The sequence below is a fragment of the Piliocolobus tephrosceles genome, chromosome 6, assembly GCF_002776525.5.
Source record: "Piliocolobus tephrosceles isolate RC106 chromosome 6, ASM277652v3, whole genome shotgun sequence".
Lineage (NCBI taxonomy): Eukaryota > Metazoa > Chordata > Mammalia > Primates > Cercopithecidae > Piliocolobus > Piliocolobus tephrosceles.
Genome location: NC_045439.1, coordinates 68,179,566 through 68,200,835, shown reverse-complemented (window position 1 = coordinate 68,200,835; position 21,270 = coordinate 68,179,566). Strand labels below are relative to the sequence as shown.

General features: G+C 37.2%; 1 protein-coding gene across 1 annotated transcript in view; it reads right to left on the bottom strand.

Moving 5' to 3' along the window:
- Positions 1-2,522: 2,522 nt before the first annotated feature.
- Positions 2,523-21,270, bottom strand: part of SEC23A (Sec23 homolog A, COPII coat complex component) — a 74,063-nt gene continuing 55,315 nt past the window's right edge. Inside the window, exons 15-20 of the mRNA XM_023189626.2 lie at positions 19,529-19,606; positions 15,814-15,975; positions 13,437-13,523; positions 11,374-11,529; positions 9,682-9,747; positions 2,523-3,926 (exon numbers count right to left, since the gene is read on the bottom strand). Of these exons, the coding sequence (XP_023045394.1) occupies positions 3,837-3,926; positions 9,682-9,747; positions 11,374-11,529; positions 13,437-13,523; positions 15,814-15,975; positions 19,529-19,606 (639 nt within the window). The 3' untranslated portion in view covers positions 2,523-3,836. The remainder of the gene's footprint in view (positions 3,927-9,681; positions 9,748-11,373; positions 11,530-13,436; positions 13,524-15,813; positions 15,976-19,528; positions 19,607-21,270) is intronic.

Genomic DNA, 21,270 nt, shown 5'->3' with positions numbered 1-21,270 from the left:
GTTCTGGGTAATATACCAAAGCTACTCAGTGCTGCTATTTAGCAAATATTCTTTATCCATCCTACTGTATTAGTCTGTTTTCACACTGCTATAAAGAACTACCTGAGACTGTATAATTTATGGAGAAAAGAGGTTTAATTGACTCACAGTTCCACAGGTTTAACAGGAAGCATGACTGGGAAGCCTCAGGAAACTTAGTCATGGCAGAAGACAAAGGGGAAGCAAGCACGTCTTACCACGACAGAGCAGGAGAGCAAGCGAGCAAAGGGGGAAGTGCCACACACTTTTAAACGATCAGATCTCACGAGAACCAACTATTATGAAAACAGCAAGGGGAAAATCTGCCCCCATGATCCAGTCACCTCCCACCAGGCCCCTCCTCCAATTTGACATGAGATTTGGGCAGGGACACAAACCCAAACTATATCATCCACGTTCTTTAAAAGAGTGCTGTGGTCTAAGCATTTGGGTTCCCTCAAAGTTCCTATGTTGAAACCTAATCTCCAATATGACAAAGACGTGGTGAAACGGGAAAATTTCCCTTAACCCCCTGGCAGGGTGTACAATGAGGGTGTGGCTCGCTTCTTCAGTTCCCCAATGCTCAAACCTCTAGGGGGAGCATGCAGAAAGGCAGGTGTGGGGCTCCCACCCCACAGCAGTGTTTAGGGGTGAATGTTCACAGCTGAAGCCCCACTGGGCGTGTGTTACAGTACGCTCTTTCAGTTTAGGCGTCTGTAGGCAGCTTGTGTCAGGTCAATTGAACCACCTGCCTTATCGCAAGGACAGAGGGCTTTCTGTATCCCAGGGTTTCTTGCCTTAGTATACCCGGAGAAACAGATCCCACGTGGGCTTGAAGAATGAGTGCAAGGTTTTATTGAGTGAAAGTTCTCAGCAGATGGATGGGGAGCCAGAAGGGAGATGGAGTGGGAAGGTGGCTTTCCCCTGGAGTCAGGCAGCTCAGCAGCCCGGGGGCTCCTTCGGAGCCCCAGCCCAACTCCGTGTCCTTCCACTGGTTGGCCTGCCGGTGTCTACTGGAGTCTCCAGTTGTGCTCTTCTGCCGACCTGCACCTCTCGACGTCCTGCTGTTTTTGTGTTCTTCCGCCAATGTGTTCCTCCTGATGTCCAGCTGCTTGTGTGTGCCCGCTAGGGTCTCCAGGTTGTTAAAAGCACAGGATGGGGGCATGGTGGGCCAGGGTGATCTTGGGAAGTGCAACATTTGGGCAGGAAAACAGAAATGCCTGTCTTCACCCAGGTCTGTGGGCACAGGCCTGGAGGTGAAGCCCTAGCCAAGGACCACGTCCTTCCCTTCCTAGCACTTCTCTGCCTCCCTCCCAGATCAGTGGGGCCTTTAGGAAGTGATTAGAGAATGAGGGGTACACCCTCATGAATGGAATTAGTGCTTTTACAAAAGGTGCCTGTGGAAGCTTGTTCATCTCCCTTCCTTCCACCATGTGAGGACACATAGAAGGTGCCATCTAGAAAGCAGAGAGCCATCACCAGACACCAACTCTACTTGATTGTGGACTTCCCAGCCTCCAGAACTGTGAGAAATAAAAACTTCCATTGGTTGTAAAATACCTAGTCTAAGGTATTTTGTTCTAGCTGCCCAAATGAACTAAGACAGGGCTAAACATTCAACAGTCTATGTAAGTAGATAATTTAGAAATAGATAAATTACACACAAAAATGATCCCAGGTGATTGCTTTTAAATGGTAAGCTAAAAGGGTATGATGATATATCTGTTCATCCTTATCCCTAAATTCAGCTGTAATTGATTTAGAAGTAGAGGACAGTTTAGGGCTAAGTACCAAGACAAGAAACAATGGCACAACACCATTCTTAAAGGATATAAAACTTAAGAGAACAGGCAAATTAAACAGGTGTCATCATTACAATGTCTTTCCTCAATTCAAAATATGTGAACTTGGCTGGGTGCAGTGCCTCACACCTGTAATCCTAGCACTTTGGGAGGCCAAGGCAGGTGGATCGCCTGAGGTCAGGAGTTCAAGACCAGCCTGGCCAATATGGTGAAACCCCATCTCTACTGAAAATACAAAACTTAGCCGGACGTGGTGGCAGGCGCCTATAATCCCAGTTACTCGGGAAGCTGAGGCAGGAGAATAGCTTGAACCCAGAAGGTGGAGGTTGCAGTAAGCCGAGACTGTGCCACTGCACTCCAGCCTGGGCAACAGAGCAAGACTCTATCTCGAACAACAACAAAAAAAAAACTACATGAACTTCTATCTCCCTTTTTAAAAACACACTAGCCTTATGACAAAAATGAGTAACTATTGGGAGTGATAAAAAATACTCTAAGATTGATTGTGGTGATGTGATTACATAACTTCATGAAAATATTCAAAATTATTGAATTGTGTACTTTAGGTAGGTGAAGTGTATGATGTGTGAATTTTTAAAATTGTTATTTTTTAAAGGAGGAGCTTTTAAATCTAATGATTTTAAATACTCTAATTTCACATTAGGCTTCTCAGGTTTTACTAGATTTCAAAATAGCCAGAAAAACAGTGAAAAGTATATTTTATTGGCATTTAGGCCTAGCACAGTTCAATTCAAATAAAATATAACAATGCAATTTATTTAAGCTAATTGAATACAACATATAAACAATTTTTTCTTAAGTTTCTGTTTTACCATCATATGATTGTGTTCATGCAAGTACAATCATTAAAACTGTCCTCCTAAGCATATATCATAGAACCACCTTTTATTTGCAGTACTTGATATGTAAATTTCATTGTCAAAACATATCTGGCTTTATCAATGTAAACATATGTGCTACAAGTAAACTTTAAAGGTAAAAGTGAATACCAATGAATAAATCAAAATAGAACTGAGCATCACATAATTAAGCAAACATTATATAATACTGTTATCAATAAGAACCACAACTTAATAAATTTCACAAAAAGGAAGCAAAAACAAAAAGTAATGTGTAAACCGCCAAAGTAGTGTTAAAATACTGAAGGATATAATATAAAATTTACCTCAGAAAAACAAGGGAAAAACAACAAAACTATGCTGTGAAAACTAAATTTGGTTTAGTAGTTACAACAGTCATTTTACTGCAAAGGCTTACTAAAATGCACTCCAACAAAACTATGTATTTTCTATCTCCCTTTTTAAAAAAAACTGTTGTGTTTAGTCACATAGGTTGGATATTTTGTGGAAATTTCACATTTATTGTCAGCTGTGGGATTGTTACCCAAAAAAAACTTTCATCTCTAAACTATCTTTCCAAATAACCAAAAACATTATCATCATGAAAAATTACCATTATAAAATCAAATAATTCCTAAACAAATCATAAAAATAAATCTGCCTTACCCTAGTAAGTACAGAAAAAGTGTATACATAAGTGCTGAAAATTACAGAAAAATATTCAATGAATAAGCAAGAATGTTCACATTTATCATTACTAATGTTTTTTAGCTTTCTGGCTAAAATTAACAAGTTTTTAAAAGGTGAGCAAGGAAATTCAGTGCCACTTTGGGTCTGTCTGCATTATACAAATAAATTACATCTGTAGTACAAGGCAGACTCTATTTTTATTAAACATAATTAAGTTATAAAGACCTCAAATTTCTAGAACCAGTTATAACACTGTGGTAAGCAAAATAAATTTGTTCTTATTGCTCTCATTATAATTCCAGCTTAATCTACAAATGTGAATATTTTCCCTATGTTGTCTCAAACCATACTAATACAAAAAAATATAGAGCAATACCTGTTGGTTTCCACAGATAAATGGAAAAAGGAAAAAATGAAATTTGAATATTATTTCATCTTCTTAAGTGTCTTTAACATGTTTAGCACTTCAAGCAGCACTGGACACAGCAAGTTTCTTCAAGTGATCCATAAACACTTGTAAACTAACATCATCTGTAAGAATAGGTGCTCCAGACTCCTAGAGGAAAAAAAGTATTTGTTATGATTAAAACATAGGGTGATACCATGGAATTTATACACAAATGTTTAAAATAGACAAGGAAATCCTTTGAAATAGAACAATGCCTATGCTCCTATTAAATAAAAAGAATCTAACTGGCCTCCGTCCCTGGTTCCTGGGAGGGAGACTCTACATCCTTAGAATTCCCTGATAATAGGAGTGTCTTTATTCATAGGCTGATGGGATCACATATGAGTTTATGCTACGAGATGAGATGAATCAGAATGGCGGCTAGTCACCACAAAGACTAACAATGTAATTAGAGGCTTGGGGCTTTAAAAGAAAGCCTGACCTCCAGACCCTTTCTCCCTGGCATTTTAACAGAAATCCCAGCTGGAAGGAAGCAAACTCATAATATCATTTTAAAACTAAACTATGCTTCTCAACTTTTCAGGTCATTTTAATTGATTTCTGTAGGTTCCAAGTAATTAACAAGAGTTAGGGAAAACTCCTATTATCCATTTTAATAAAAACTGTGTTGACAGAATGATCTTGGTAACCCAATCCATTAACAATGAAATTTTACTTCAGCAAGAGAAGGTATTTCTAGAAGATTTTTTATCTGAATTTTATATTTTTCTTCTTATACTCAAGTTCTTATTAATTATAAATATTCAGAGTCTAAAACAGGGAAATTAAGTAATTTCAGCAAATTAATGGCAAATGTGAGATGAGAACTTATAGCTCCTGTGACTCTAGTCTGGTATAGCCACAAACATGCCATAACCTCTCCTGAATAAAGGGAAATCAATTTTATCATGTTTATTCAAAAGAACTTGAAAGATCTGATAATGAAGGGAGGCAATCCCTTCCTGGGATTAAGGGCATAGAGTCTGGAGCCGGAATGCCTAGGCTCAAATTCTGGCTCTGCCACTTCCTACCCATATGACTGAAGAAGTTACTTAAACTATGTCTTAGTTTCCCCACGTGTAAAACAAGGATAATAACAGGACCTGTCTTACACAGGTTGTTGTAATGATTAAATGAGTTAAATTCTAGAAAGCAAACAGAACAATACCTATAGTATACACAGTAGACATACAACACGTTTTAGCTATTTTTATTGGTCCTTCTGTTGAAAAATCTGCAACAATGAAATACTTTATTCTATATGCACAGCTAACACAGAGAATTACAAGTCTCAAAACTGTAACCTAAACCAATAACAACCTCATGGCTCTTACTTTTTTCTTTCTGTTACTATGCCTGATTTTTTCATTTTACAATGTTTTCCATCTCAAGTCACACAATCTCAGAGCCATTTCTCCAAGTCAGGACAAAATACGTGGATTTCCTAATTTACATACCACAGAGCTCCTACTTGAAATTATAAATACCAATGCTCAATTCAATTTTATAAAAATTAGCAGTTAGCTGATCTCAACTTTTCAAATGGACCCTTTTTCTATTCAAAATATATCCAAGATTAAGCAGAAAGGTACAAGCTTTACATTATTCAGTATACGAAGTACTACAGCAACAGAGGCCTCCAGCACCGTCACAGAAGTGTTGCAGTGGCGCCCTCTTACGGCCGTTCATGGGTAATACTTATCATAGGGTCCTTGATTTCTGACCCCCTAAAAATCCTGTGAGCTATTAGAGTCCATTAATTTTTAGTAAAACGCTTGTTTACTAAGTTATTTCCCTTAAATGCAATCAGCAAATTAACTTAATGATTAAAAATTCAGAATCTGGAGTCAGACAGACCTTGGCTAAAATCTAGGCCCTGCCACAGTTTAGCTACATGATCTTGCATAAAATACTTAATCTACATGAGTCTCAATTTCCTCTCATGAAATATAGGATTACTAGTATCCACCTTATAAAAGTTAATTAAATGAGAGTACACTAAAAGCATAGTGACTAAAACGTAGTAGATTCAGTTTATTAGATATCATGATTATTAAAACGTTAACATCATTACTCATAAAAATCTTAAGAAAGACCTGAGCACTCTTATTTATGCCTGTAATGTCCCTACTTCCAGGCAGTAACAATTACACTTCATAGTTTAAAATAGGTTTCCTTTCCCATGTTAAATATAAGAAGTGACTTTTTTTTCCATTGATAACAGTGAAAACTAATAGCTAATATTTACTGAGTATTACTGTCCATTTCAAGCACCTTTTATTAAACTCTATAGACAAGGAAGTGAAAACAAAGAGAAGTCAAGTAACCTGCAGAGTCTGCATTTTCCATTACCAGCCTTCCACCCTTCCAAGATTAGTCTCCTTTACTTGTTATATCCTCCCCACCTTTTAGAACTTTTGGACCTTGAATTCAATTTATTTATCTATATTACTAATAATTCCTTAACTCCTAACCACCTCCATAGATTTCCAATATTCTAATCTCTGCTCTCTCCTGTCCAGATCTATTGTATTCAATATATGCTATGTTTAAGGTGCTATGGAAAATCAAAAATGAAAATGACAGTTGTTGCCTCAAGTAATTAATAATCTAACAGGAGCAATGCCATAAGAAATGGAGGGGGGAAAAGGGATGACAGGACAGGGATATTACACAAATTCAATCATGCAATTGTAGGATGGTGCTATGGTTTGAATATCCGTCCCTTCCAAAACTCATTTTGAAAATCCCCAATATGGCAGTATAAAGGCAGGGCCTTTAAGAGGTGACTGGGTCATAAGGTCCTCATGAAACAATTAAAATCTATTCATGGATTTTCCCAGGCGCGGTGGCTCACACCTGTAATCCCAGCACTCTGGGAGGCCGAAGTGGGCAGATCACGAGGTCGGGAGATCGAGACTATCCTGGCCAACATGGTGAAACCCCGCCTCTACTAAAAATACACAAAAAAATTAGTTGGTATGGTGGTGTGCACCTGTCATCCCAGCTACTCAGGAGGCTGAGGCAGGAGAATCACTTGAACCCAGAAGGCGGAGGTTGCAGTGAGCCAAGATCGCATCACTGCACTCCAGCCTGGCAACAGAGCAAGACTCCGTCTCAAAAAACAAAACAAATCAAAACAAACAAACGAAAAACATTATGGAAGCATGCTCTAGAAATTTTTAGTAAATAAAATGGGCCCTCACCACTGCTGCAAAAGTCTTTTATTAATCTTCAGTTGATTTTTGTATTCTTTACAACTGTTTTTAATCTTTTCTAGTTTTTTTGGTCCTTAACTCCAGCCTTTTTCACTCCTAAATAATCTCATATTATTAAAAAGAAACAGGCAATTATCCAATGTGAGTTTTCACTACACCTAAAAACCTTTCTGTCTCCATCCTTCTTACCTTTTGCTTTTGCAGAAATAAGTGTCCTGCCTCCTTACCAATGCTTAACCTCCATATAGTGCTTATGATCATATTCTCTCCTGAAGATCTTAAATATCTGTTCTTTTGTGTCTTTCCTATACTGGCTCTTTATGCTTGGTCTCCAAATAAGTTCTGTGCCCTTACTGTAATAACAATCATCTGCCTATCCTACTGCTTATCCTCAGGTTAAATCTGAAAAGAATCATTCATACTTTCAACCTCCGCTTCTTTGCCACCCACTAATTCCTTATAAATTTGTCTTCTTACTCAACCACCATACTAAAGCCGCTTACAGAAGGCCACAAATAACCTATCCATCAAATCCAAGCACCTTTTCTCACTCTGTATCCCCTTTCAACTGTCTGCGGCATGTCTCTTTGTTACCTCCTTCTTCTTCCTTCTATAGAGTCACCTTTTATGACACACTATTCTTTTCATTCTGCCTCTCTGATAATTCACTAAACACTCCTCCCACTTGTACTCCCCTGAAGTTTTTTGTCTCATCTCTCCTTTACCTCTTTACTCTCTCTTTAGACAAGCATTTACTGTGATGACTTCAAGTATCTATCACCTTTCTCATCCTTGCCCTGACCATCAAACCCAAATTGCCAACAGCCTACTCAACATGGCCATAATCAATACGGTCATCTTATTGTGGCTCAATAAGGCCTTCTAGATAGTACCTCAAACTCAGTGTCTAAACCAAACAATTTCTCTCCACTCTCTCATTTATTGACACATGTTCTCCTGGTCACTCAGGCTCAAAACCCCAAAATACCCTGTTTCCCCTCACCTATTTTTTAAAAATTCAAGACTACATTAAAGATGAGAGAGAAGTACAATAAATACCCACATAGCATACCTAAATCCTAAATTAACTGTTAACATTTTGCCACATATGCTTTATGTTTCTACACTATTTTTCCTTTTTTCTTCTTTTTGTTGAATAACTTCTGGAAATTGAAGCCATCATGACATTTTATCCCTAAATACTTCAATATGTATCTCCTAAGATCAAGAAGAATCTCCCACATAACCACACCATTATCACTCTCAAGAAATTTAATAATTCTGTACAAGTTATCTGATATGTGATCGATATTCAAATCTCACAAATCATCCCAATTATATTCTTTATAGCTATTCTCTCCCTCTAATCCAGGATCCAATCAGAATTCAGATTTTGTGCATAGTTGCCATGCCCTGGAATAATTACTTTCCTGCAACTTCTAATCAAGTCCTACTGAGTCTACTTTTGAAATATCTCCCAAATCTATTCCTTTCACCATCTTGTCTTTATTCCCTCTCACTTGGATTATTTTCGTAAATATACTTTCAATCTACAGATTGCTTACATTTAATCTTAAGATTCAACTATACTATCTAAGACTCAAATCTGCCCCTCTGTCCACCTTCAATGACTCTCTATTACTTACCAAATAAATACTCAACTTCTCACTCCTCAACCTGACATTCAAGATCCTCCACAATTTAGTTGTACAACACATTTCCGTTTTATGTTCTTCTAGTCAGCTCTACATGTAGTCTTTTATCTTAGCCCATACTATTCTCTACCTAGATTTCCCTTCTGCATGCAATTTCCAATTACCGAAATAACCATTCTTTAAATGAAATGTTTCTTTTTTCTGAGCTCTTTTCTGATTACATACCCTCTTCCTGCTACCACCATGTGACCTCCTTCCATCTTCCTCTTCTAACCTTTTAATACTTGATAGCTTTCTAAGGACAAATATCCCATTCTGCCTTGTCATTTACTTAGGTATGTATTTTATCTCTAATATTAGACTACAAGCTCTTCAAAGGCATGGTTAATAACTGCACCCTAAAGAGCCAATACAAAGTCCTAAACATACTGGACATTCAATAAATTGTTGATATATTATACAAAGAGGTTAATACTTTTTTTTTTTAAGAGATGGAGTCTTGCTATGTTGCCCAGGTTGGTCTCAAACTCCTGGCCTCAAGTGATCCTCCTGCCTCAGCCTCTCGAGCAGCTGGGATTACAGGCACAAGCCACCACACCCAGTAGGACTTTTACCAAATTAAACTATACCAATAAAGATTTGCAGGGTTCCTGCCCCTTCTGCTCAACTATGATTCCTGGCCTCTCTTGGCTTATTGTGGCCTTTTGTGGTTCACAACCTAGCATTAAACTTGAGTCACCACTTCCTGTCTTATATACTTTATTGCTTTTTGTCTCAAGGGTATAGTGCTAAACTTGGAGTCTATTTGATAGGATCACTTTTTTTCTATGGTGTCACCAAATATTAATTCTGCTTTCTACTCTCATTTTTACATTACTTTTCCAACAGAAATCATTACTAAATATACAGGGAAAAAATGTAGCTTTCACTAAACTAACAAACAATAAATACACAAAGAAATAATTTCCAAGACCTGCTATTTAAACTTACCTGCCCCCAGGCATACATATTATTATGAGTCTGTGAAGGGTTGACTTTTGAAAGGAGGAAACGGGCCTTAAAAGCAAAGAAGAAATAACATTATCCACAGAAAATTTCAGTCAATATCAGCTGAATAATTATATCATGCAAAATCAATTTTATTTAGTACGTGTTGGTAAAATTAATTTTATTAAATTAATTTTTAAAAGATTAAACTTCGAAATGTATAGGTCACTATGTGTTACAAATAAATAATAAATGCACCTCTTCTCTCCAAATCATACATCCAAAATAACAAATACATTGTTAAATCCAAAACTCAGCATATAAAAATTATGTGTGCAACAATTATGACAAGCTTAGTGTGAAATTACAAAATACTGGGTCAGAAGTTCAAAATCCCAAATAATGATAAAAATAAAAGCCATAAAAATCTGTGTGTTCTTTTGCTTAAAATAATGACCCCCTACGCTTTCTTAAACCACAGGTGATTCTATGAGACAAGTGATCCAACATTTCATCCTTCTACCTACTATGGCTTATCATCATGAAAATAATAACCAGAGTAAAGAGGAAAATGGCAATACACATAGTGAGATGTCAATGAAAGAACCAGTAAGATTTTTAATTCATAATGGAAGCACATAGACAGAAACATCTTTAAAGTTTAGTATCATACAAAATCTTTTTCTACTCTCTAAGGAATCAGTTTAACCTAACAGTGAAGAGCACTGGCCCTGGAGTACCGGACTCAAATCCCACTCCTGCATTTACTGTGTTTCCCTGGCCATAAGTAACCTAGATCTGTTTTATTATCTGTTAAATGAAAATAACACTAGAATTGTTATGAGGATCAAATGAGATAACGCATGCAGAAGTATTTTGCAAATTCTCAATACGAAATAACTCGTGTAAATACAGTAAAATTAATAATAATTATCATTTCTGAGTAACAGTTATTGATATTTCCTACCTATTTTATAATACCGTACTAGGCATTAGGGAATACAAAGCATAGTCCCTGCCTTCAAAGAGCAAGTAAAATAAATGAATAACAACTTACAATTAATTTATTATAACTCTTTTAAGAATTACAAAAGGGAAGTAAGAAGTATTTTATGAGAGTATGTTAAGAAACCTAACTTAGCCTTCTGAAGGTCTCAAAGCAACTGTGTATGTATGTACATATATCTAATGTATATGTATCCTCATAATCCTAAAAACCACAAAACCTTTTCATAATACCACAGTATTTTCCTATTACATAAAATTTTCTTTTCTAGAAAACTGGAATGATAGAATGAAGACAATGAAAAAATGTAAGTTACCACAAATGTCATATTCATAGACTTTAAGAGTAAATAAACAGCTTTAAGAAAAGTATATTATTTTCCAAGCTGCTCACATCTTCTTGTTCAACCAAAGCTAGTGTATCACCACAATGCCATCCTGGCCCTGTTCAGGAAGTTAGGCTAGAGACAGGAGATGATGGAAACTGCCAAGTTTAGGCAATTAGTCAATAATCTTACTGCTTTGCTCTCAAAAGCTAATGCAAAAAGTAAACACTAATACCTTCCCCTCCTATCTCCTTACCTTTCTGTCCACTTTATGAAGCAATCTATTAAAATCAGAAAGCAAGGAGGTACACCTCACTGCAAACCTAACAACAAACACACACACAAACAAATTAACACTACTTACCTGGCTGCCTCCATGTTCAGTGTCGATATATCTTGGCATTGGAAATCTGGAGTGAAGAATTTCCTGCGCATCATCCACTGGGGCTTGCAGAAGGTGGCGGAAATTTTCATATTCAGGCATGTCCTGGTATCCTGACTTCCGCCACTGTGCTATGGTCTAATTTTAAAACAATTAAAGAAATTACTTTAAATTTCTTGCCCAGCCAAAAATCTTGAGATTTTTCCAAAGACAGTAATCTTTAGAAACTAAGAAAATTATAGACCATTATTCCATTTACCTCAATTTTTTTAAAGTTAAAAACATTAATTTCAGTAGAGAAAATATTCTTAATAAATATAAAATTAGAACATTTCTTCTCCTTTAAAAGTAAAATGAAAGAATATGTAGGTAAGTCAGAAAATTTTTAAAACACTATGCTTATCAAATGAATGTTAGTTAAAAGCTATCTACCTAAGCTTATGATGCATGAGAGCAATTGAATCAATCCATTTATTAAGGTAAGTAGCTCTAAAAACCATGTAACTAAATCATCTAAAATCTTATGCCTGGTTTATTTTCTAAGTTAGCTGAATCAATCAACACATTCTTCTATAGCTTTATACCTCTGTATAAAACAATCACGTGCATTTCTGATTTCTCCTTTAACAAGCTACTTGAAAAAGTAAAAATCATCATAAAACAAACAAAAAGCAAAAAAAAAAAAGCTCTGTCAGTATTACAGGTTTTTTTATTTTTTAACAGAGGCAACGAAGTTAAAACAGGCATTATTCTTAACAAGTAAAGGGCATTAGAAAGTGGTATCAACTAAAAATAATGTACAATAATAATAATAATTAAATCTTTTAAAAGTCCTGGGTAGGTCAGGCGTGATGGCTCACGCCTATAATCCCAGTACTTCAGGAAGCTGAGGCAGGCGGAACACCTGAGGTCAGGAGTTCGAGACCAGCCTGGCCAACATGGTGAAAACCTGTCTCTACTAAAAGTGCAAAAATATCTGCGCATGGTGGCATAAGCCTGTAATCCCAGCTACCCAGGAAGCTGAGGCAGGAGAATCGCTGGAACCCAGGAGGCAGAGGCTGCAGTGAGCCAAGATAGCACTACTGCACTCCAGCCTGGGTGAAAGAGCAAGACTCAGTCTCAAAAAAAAAAAAAAAAGTCCTGGGTAGTACTACTTAAAAGAATATTTTAAGCAATGTCTTTATTATTATAGTACAAATCTTTTTTTAAATTATTTTTGTAGAGAGGAGGTCTCAATATGATGCCCAGGTTAGTCCTGAACTCCTGGGCTCAAGTAATCCTCCTGCCTTGGCCTCCCAAAGGGCTGGAATTAGAGGCATGAGCCACCACACCCAGCCACAGGGCAAATCTAAAATCATTTACAATTAAAGCAACTGAAAAAATTAATCTACAGAAGTTACTAAAATACTAGACTAGAAGTTTGAGAGCAGATCTGTGAAAAAAGAACATCTATATCTTCCAAAGCATCCAAAGGAAGCACTTAACAATTGGCTGAATGAATAACTGAAGGAATGAATCAAGGTCTGCTAAATACCTGGATTAAAGCTTAATAGCTACTAAAATCTTCTGCTCTCTGTAATCATTTACCATTCCAATTAAGTGAAGTTACAAATTTTAATTCATGTATGCTTTAAGTGAGTTTTCAAGATCATGTAGAACACTTAATAATAACTTATAATGATTGCATAACATAAAAGGAAAGCCTGCCCACTGACGAAGACTGACTTTTCCCCTCTTAATGTTTCCAGGTAAAAGCCAAAAGTGCCCTTTGTCTATGTACAGTCAGTGTTCTTACTTTCACAACACTACGCTTTGTGCAAAATCCAATCGTGTGTGGATGAATGAATAAAATAATCACACGTGGGTAAATTGCAATTGAAGCCTAAAACCTTATAGTAGGCAGAATAATATTTTATATATACTTCATAAAAATGGAAATCAAAGTTTATCATAGATGAAACACTAGCCATACAATAAGAGGGAAGAAAACTTTTCTAAGTAAAAAGACTTTACATGCATAGCTTTAAATGCTATTGAAATCTTACCTCACCATGATAAATCAAAATCTGGAAGAATGTGTCCATGAGAAGAATACGATCTGCAAGAATGCTACTGCTATCAAGAAGAACCGGCTAACATAAAGAAAACAATGAGAAATGAGGAAAAAGGAAAAATAAACTACTTAACAGTATAAAATAGATGTTTCCAGGTTATTTTCCAAGTTACCTTTTTCTTTTTTCTTTTTTTTTTTTTTTTTTTGTAGACAGGGTCTTGCTCTGTCACCTAGGCTGGTGTGCAGTGGCATGATCTCAGCTCACTGCAGCCTCAAACTCCCAGGCTCCAGCAATCCTCCCACCTCAGACCCCCGAGTAGCTAGGACTACGGGTGTGTAACACCACGTCCAGCTAACTTTTTCATTTTTTTTTGTAGAGACAGGGTCTCACTGTGCTTCCTAGGCTGGTCTCAAATTCCTGGACTCAAGTGATCCTCCTGCCTCAGCCTCCCAAAGGCTGAGATTATAGGCTCAGCACTAAATTTGAAATTTAGGCCACTACACATGGCCTAAATTTCAAATTTGTATTTTATTACTTAACATCTCTTGCTATTATGAATTCTTATAGTGTACTTTAATTTTTTAAGGAATCTCTTTAATCTGAGGTAAAAAACAATTTAAAAATAGAGTTATGTCAAGAAGAACTCAAGGATAACTCCTAAGCCTAATGGGGAAAGGCCTGGGATAGAGCAAATTTGGAGCACATGGGAAAATAATTCTGCATATGAAATGAAAGGGAGTAGTCTAAACTGATGACATAAATTTAGGTCTCACATGTACAAAGATGGTAATTAAAGCAATGGGATTAGACTACATGACTGAGAGAGAAGGAAGACATGGAAAGCCAGAAGATTGATCCCTTAAGCATGTCAACACTTAGAAGTCTGAAAGGGAAAAGCTAGGAAAAGACTGAGAAGGAACAGTAAGTGAGTAAGAGGAAAACCAGGAAGGTATAGTAGGTGTCACAGAAGCCTAGGGCAAAAGGTTTTCAAGGACTGAGTACTAGTGAGGACTAGGTAAATACTGTTGAGAGCTATGGTGAGATGTAGGACACTGGTGGTCTTTAAAAGAGCCATTTCAATATAATGTTAGGGACAAAAGTCTTACTTACATAGGTTGAGAAGACAATGTGAGGTGAGAAAGTATAAACAACAAATAACTTTTTTGAGTTCAACTCTCACCAGGAGCAGAGAAATGGGGTGGTAGTTATAGAAAGCATGGGTCATGGTGGGCGGGTTTTGTCTGTTTTTTGTAAACATGAGTGTTGTTATGGTTTCTATGTTATTTAATAAGAATGATCCAGATGGACAGAAAGTAATGACATAGGACAGAAAGAAGGTAACTCCAAAAGCAAACCGCTAAGAAAATGAAGCTGATAGGATTCATGGATTAAATGAAAAGGCTGAAATTTAATGGGAGCAGGCACTAGGGATAGTGGGATTCCAATTTTCTTCTAAACACTATTCTACATTTTTCAGATGTCTACAATGTATGTGTATTACTCAGAAGAAAAAAAGGTTATTTCTAAAACATTCCTGATTCAAAGAATATGAGGCCAAAATCCATACAGCCAAACCAACATATTAAAAGTATATATTTTCCTAGAAAAATAGAAACTATTTGACAAATTACAAAAAAAAATTGTAACGAAATAAACATTTTGCCCATTATTTTACAAAACCGTGAATAATAGTATCATGAGGGATCATTAATCAATAGATATTTTAAATATTCTCTTTATATTGACCTTACTAAAGTATTTTCAAATACAGTAACTACATACTTTCAAGTAGTAAAACAGACCATTTTAACTATAGAATGGAAAAATGGTTCATTTGCTAACAGTTTAAAATAAGTGGAACAGTCTGCTAAGAAGGTTAAATGGATAACTTTATCAATCTTCTAAGCATATGTCTTTACAGTCAACTATTTTGTATGTTTTGGAATGAGATTAAAACAAGAGACTTTGTTTAGACAGAATGTCATAACTGTCATAGACACTAAATTCTGGAATAAGCTACAGTCTACAGAATCATAATCACTTCTGGACATTGTTAAAGACACAAAGAATAATCATATGCTTTAGAGGATTTGATCAACCAAATGGCTGGACAAAATGATCTAAAAGTCTCTTCCATCTCATTAAAAAAAAAAAAAAAAATTTAAGAATCTTCTAATACAGCCTACGTGGTATCTAGCATATAGTAAACATTCATAAATATTTTAAGTGAATATATAAATAGGTTGAGATGCCCATTCATCTAAATTCTTATATTTAGTAACTATATCTATTTTTTCAGTTTTTTTCACTTTTTTAATGCCACACATTGCAATAACAAGACCAATTTATTTTTTTCTGTCCCTCTTACCTCTGGCGGTCCACTAAAAGAATACGCATACAGGATAGGCTGAATCATAATTAGAGACTGGGTCAGATCCTGACGCATAAAATGGTGACGATAATATGAACTCTCATCAGGACTATTGTTAAAAACTTGCAGGAAAGAAGATCTTCTTAAATGAAACATAAACTGTAAGATAAACATGTGAGATAGTTGTTACTGATTTTAATATTACAACAGGTGTTTACTATTAGCAAAAACATTTGATTACAAACTATTAACAACATAACAAAACATCTTATTACAAGAATTTATATCCCTCAGAAAGGAATCCTATTCATGAAATTTATCAGCAGCCTAAAAATAAAATTCTGGCCGGGCGCAGTGGCTCACGCCTGTAATCCCAGCACTTTGGGAGGCCAAGGAGGGTGGATCACCTGAGGTCGGGAGTTCGAGACCAGCCTGACCAACATGGAGAAACCCCATCTCTCCTAAAAATACAAAAAATTAGCCGGGCGTGGTGACGCATGCCTGTAATCCCAGGTACTCAGGAGGCTGAGGCAGGAGAACTGCTTGAACCCAGGAGGTGGAGGTTGCAGTGAGCCGAGATTGCGCCATTGCACTCCAGCCTAGGCAACAAGAGCAAAACTCCATCTCAAAAATAAATAAATAAATAAATAAATAAATAAATAAATAAATAAAATTCTACAAGAAAAAAATTAAAGAAAGAAAGAAAACAAAAATTTTAAGTTAAAGTAAGAAAAGGATGGCTGGGCATGGTGGCTCACACCTGTAATCCCAACACTCTGGGATGGCTTGAGGCCCAGGAGTTGGAGACCAGTTTAGGCAGCATAACAAGACCTTGTCTGTATTTAAAAGAAAAAAAAAAAAGACAAAAACACCTTGCTCAAATCTAAGTTATTCAGAGGCTGGTGCCAGGTAGTAAACCATGACCATTCTTTGTTTTTAATCCTCCTCACTCTGACCATATCTTTGGGCTTTTTTATTACTACTCATTACCAACACCAAAAGATTCTAAGAAGATATAAAAATAAATTACAGATTTTCTACTTTTTATATGGCTGATACGATTTGACTGTGTCCCCACCCAAATCTCACCTTGAATTGTCAATTCAAGTTTACTTGTCAAGGCAGGGCCAGGTGGAGAGAACTGAATCATGTCGGGGGGCAGTTCCCCCATACTGTTCTTGTGGTGGTAAGTCTCAGGAGATCTGACGGTTTTATAAATGGGAGTTCCCCTAAGATGTGTCTTGCTTCCCCTTAGCTTTCCGCCATGACTGTGAGTCCTCCCCAGCCATGTGGAACTGTGAGTCAATTAAACCTCTTGGCCAGGCATGGTGGCTCACGCTTGTAATCCTAGCACTCTGGGAGACTGAGGCAGGTGAATCACCTGAGGTTGGGAGTTCAAGACCAGCCTGGCCAACATGGTGAAACCCCATCTCTACTAAAATTACAAAAAGAGATTAGCCAGATGTGGTGGCACATGCCTGTAACCCAGCTACTCGGGAGGCTGAGGCACAAGAATTGCTTGAACCAGGGAGGCAGAGGGTGCAGTGAGCTGAGATGGCATCACTGCACTCCAGCCTAGGTGACAGAGTAAGACTCTGTCTCAAAAATAAATAAATAAATAAACAAACCTCTTTCCTTTATAAACTACCCAGTCCCAGGTATGTCTATTAGCAGCATGAGAACTAAAACAATGACTTAAAAATTGTACTGGGAAGGGTCTACACTGATATAAAACACACACACACACACACACACACACGCATATATACCCATACAATTTCTTAATATTTAACGTTTTCCCTATACCTAAGAAACATTCTCCAGATTTTGTTTCACTGCTTCTTTCTCCTTTCACTTTCTTCCCCTCTACCTACTCCTTACATGAAAGAAATCAAAGAGTCTGAGTTAGACCTGAATAATGGATAGCTACATTGGGTCTTTGATAAAACTGATTAAGATCAGCCAGAAAGTATTCCCACTTGTCTTTAGACACTTCTCTTAAATTCCTCCAACCCTCAGGTCCCAAGTGCCTACACGTTGCTCCTGTCTGGGACTCACTCAACAGTTTTCTCCCAACATGTCACTCACTGAAATTCTCATTCCTATTTTGTTTTCAGGATCCATAATTCATTGAGAGGCTCTTGCATCCCTTACTACTTCAGTCATTCCTGTTTACTCACAGAAATGACTAATTGGTAAATGTTAGGTAATATTTTGGGGATGAAGATTTCCCTTAAATTTGGTCTATGCCATCTTTTACAAGACTATCAGACTTTGAAAACCCAAGACAAAATGTATTCCAGGGTCCTCTGCTTCCTATTTCCAGGAAAGGGAGAAAGATGGAAATGTCCAGATCTCTCTGAAGATCTAAAAGCCCAACAAGAAGGCTTGAGGCAGGGAGAGAAGATTAAGAAAGGAAAGTGTGGAGATACTTAGTCAAATACTTAGGCTAATGTCCTCAATCATTTTCCTATTAGTTTCTGCTACAAAAATGACAAAACAAAGAATTTTACATGCCTTAAGACAAGTAGACCTTGCCTTTTCCTGGTTCTCCAAAATCTCACCAGAGGTTTTAGGGAAGTCTCCCCTCTATAAGCATGGAGTTTCTGAGTTATAGATTAATCAACAATAAAGGATCCTCAAAACAAAAAAACAACCAAAAAACAGAGCAGCTCTGAAAAAGAAAGCTGATGCTTTAAACAAAGTTCTCATGGGCAAAAATAAGAATTTCCACATCTCAATATTAATCACCCTTTTAAGTTAAGCTAAAAGGCCACCTCCTCCTTCAAAAGATATATAAAATCATCCATTTCACATCTCGCCCTTTAGACTAAAAGCTCCTTGTAAGAGGGATCCATCTCAGTCACCTGTATCCTCCTAAAGTTCCTTGCACATAGTACTGTGAACACAGAGACTTACAAATATCTATCAAATCAACAAGAGGATGGAGGGAGAGCTTCCACTGCTCCAGGTGGAAATATTCTGTAAGGTAAATCAAATTAGTTTCTTTTCTATTTATCTAGTCTGGCCCCATAAAATTGTTCTCAGGTGATGATACTATACTGTAAGACTAGCTAACTGGTAAAATAACCTCAGATGAAGTCCTTCTGGTACGACTATAATTAGGTACCCTTATGTCAAATGGAAAACTAACCAGCCTGACACCTAATTCTGTCCACTGCAGGGTTCCAGTGTAAGTCTCTATTCACCACAAATAAATGACTATGTGCAAGGCCAATATAAAAATACTATATACTTTTCACCAACTACTCACAGCACAATATTAATTTCTTAGCTATCTCAAAGTTACCTAACAAAAAGAATAACCCAATAAAATAGGTACTATAAAAAGAGCAATAAAAAAGGAAAAATGAGGCTCAATGCTACTGGCCACACAAGAAAAGAATATGGGTCTGGCTGGGTGTGGCAATCTTAGCACTCTGGGAGGCCAAGACAGAAGGACTCTTTGAGGCTAAGAGTTCGAGACCAGGCTGAGCAACATAGCAGGAAACCATCCCTACCAAAAAAAATTAGCTGGGCATGGTGGTACACACCTGTAGTCCTGACTACTCAGGTAAGCCCTGGAGTTCCAGGTTACAGTGAGCTATGATGGAGCCACTACACTTCAGCTTGGGTGACACAGTGACAGCCTGTCTCTAAAAAAGAAAAAAAAAACAGAAAAGAAAAGAATACGCATCTTTTATCTACTTACCTGTGGATAAAGGGAGAAAGTTTCTGAAAATCTGAAGGAACTTGGGTCATCTTTATGATATTCTCCAAATTTCTGACACTAAATAAAATAAAATGTGTTAGTAATTTATTTCCTGGAATAAGAGCTAACACTGTTGCCTATAAATATTCTGTTTACAAGAAGTTACCAATCATCAGGAAGCAGATACTTGATAAAGGATAAAATTATAGTATTACTTATAGACTTACCAAGAGACAAAACCAAAGAAAAAACATTAAATTTCAGAAACAAACACCACATTGCCCCAATGTAATTAATAACTCACCTTAAAATATTTGGATATTTTTTAACTAAGTGTCTCTCACAACAAATAAAGAGCTCTTAGATAACAACAAAAAAGCTCAACATGTGCCCTGAAACACCAAAAAGGCTGGCACAGTGACTGATGCCTGTAATTCCAACACTTTGGGAAGCCAAGGCAGGAGGACTGTTTGTGCCTAGGAGTTCGAGATCAGCCTGAACAAAATAGCAAGACCTCCATCTCTATTAAAAAAAAAAAAAAAAATTTTTGGCGAGGCGCAGTGGCTCATACCTGTAATCCCAGCACTTCGGGTGGCCGAGGCAGGTGGATCACAAGGTCAGGAGTCCAAGACCAGCCTGGCCAACATGGTGAAACCCTGTCTCTACTAAAAATACAAAAATAAGCAAGGCATGGTGGTGCACGCCTGTAATCCCAGCTACTTGGGAGGCTGAGGCAAGAGAATTACTTGAATCCGGGAAGCAGAAGTTGTAGTGAGCCAAGATCGCGCCACTGGACTCCAGCCTGGGTGGCGGAGCAAGATTCTATCTCAAAAAAAAAGAAGTTTTGAGCCAGGTGTAGTGACTCATGCCTATAATCTGAGAATCTGAGCACTTTGGGAAGCCAACGCAGGAGGATCACTTGAGCCCAGGAGTTTGAGACCATCTTGGGCAACACAATGAGATCCTGTCTCTACAAAAAAATTTAAAAATTAGCCAGGCATGGTTGCACATGACTATAGTCCCAGCTACTCGAGAGGCTGTGGTAGAAGGATTGCTTGAGCCTAGGCGGTTGAGGCTACTCTGTAAGCCATGATCATGCCAATGCAAGCCAGCCTGGGAGACAAAGTAAGATCCTGTCTCGAAAAAGAAAAAAACAGTGTTTTTGAACATCTGTAAAATGCTCTAGTATCAACTACTTGAGTCATGAGGAGCAGTCCTTATTTACAACCCAACCAAAACACTAATACCAATGGGAAACAGACTGAAGCATAAAGAAGGTATATCCAAGACCCACTATTTGAGTTATTCAGAAGTAATAAAACTGGGCAGATAAAACAACAGTAATATGATTTTCTTGAGGAAAATAACATCCCTTACAAAAAGGCTAATTCCTTCTCTAATTCAGTAATTATTTATGTATAAAGGCAGCCACGTAAAAGGACCCTAGAGGTCAATGCCTAACCTCTATAAGAAAATGGTCATGACAAAAGTGGTATCTGTAAAAACAGCAAAACTAAAGTGCTTCATCCCATTAGTGCAGCAAGAGAAAACCTGGCTTGCAGGGAAAGTCTCAATAGTCTTAAGACAGAAGATTTCCTGGGCCAAGTCTGATTAGATGAAATGTTTACCCATGATGGCTAGCAATGCGGCTAAAGGGAGAATACAATTAGTGGTTGAGGGGTAAACCCAAGGTTTCAAAGATGAATCAGCCATTAATTTTAAGTCGTGAAACAGAAAAGGCC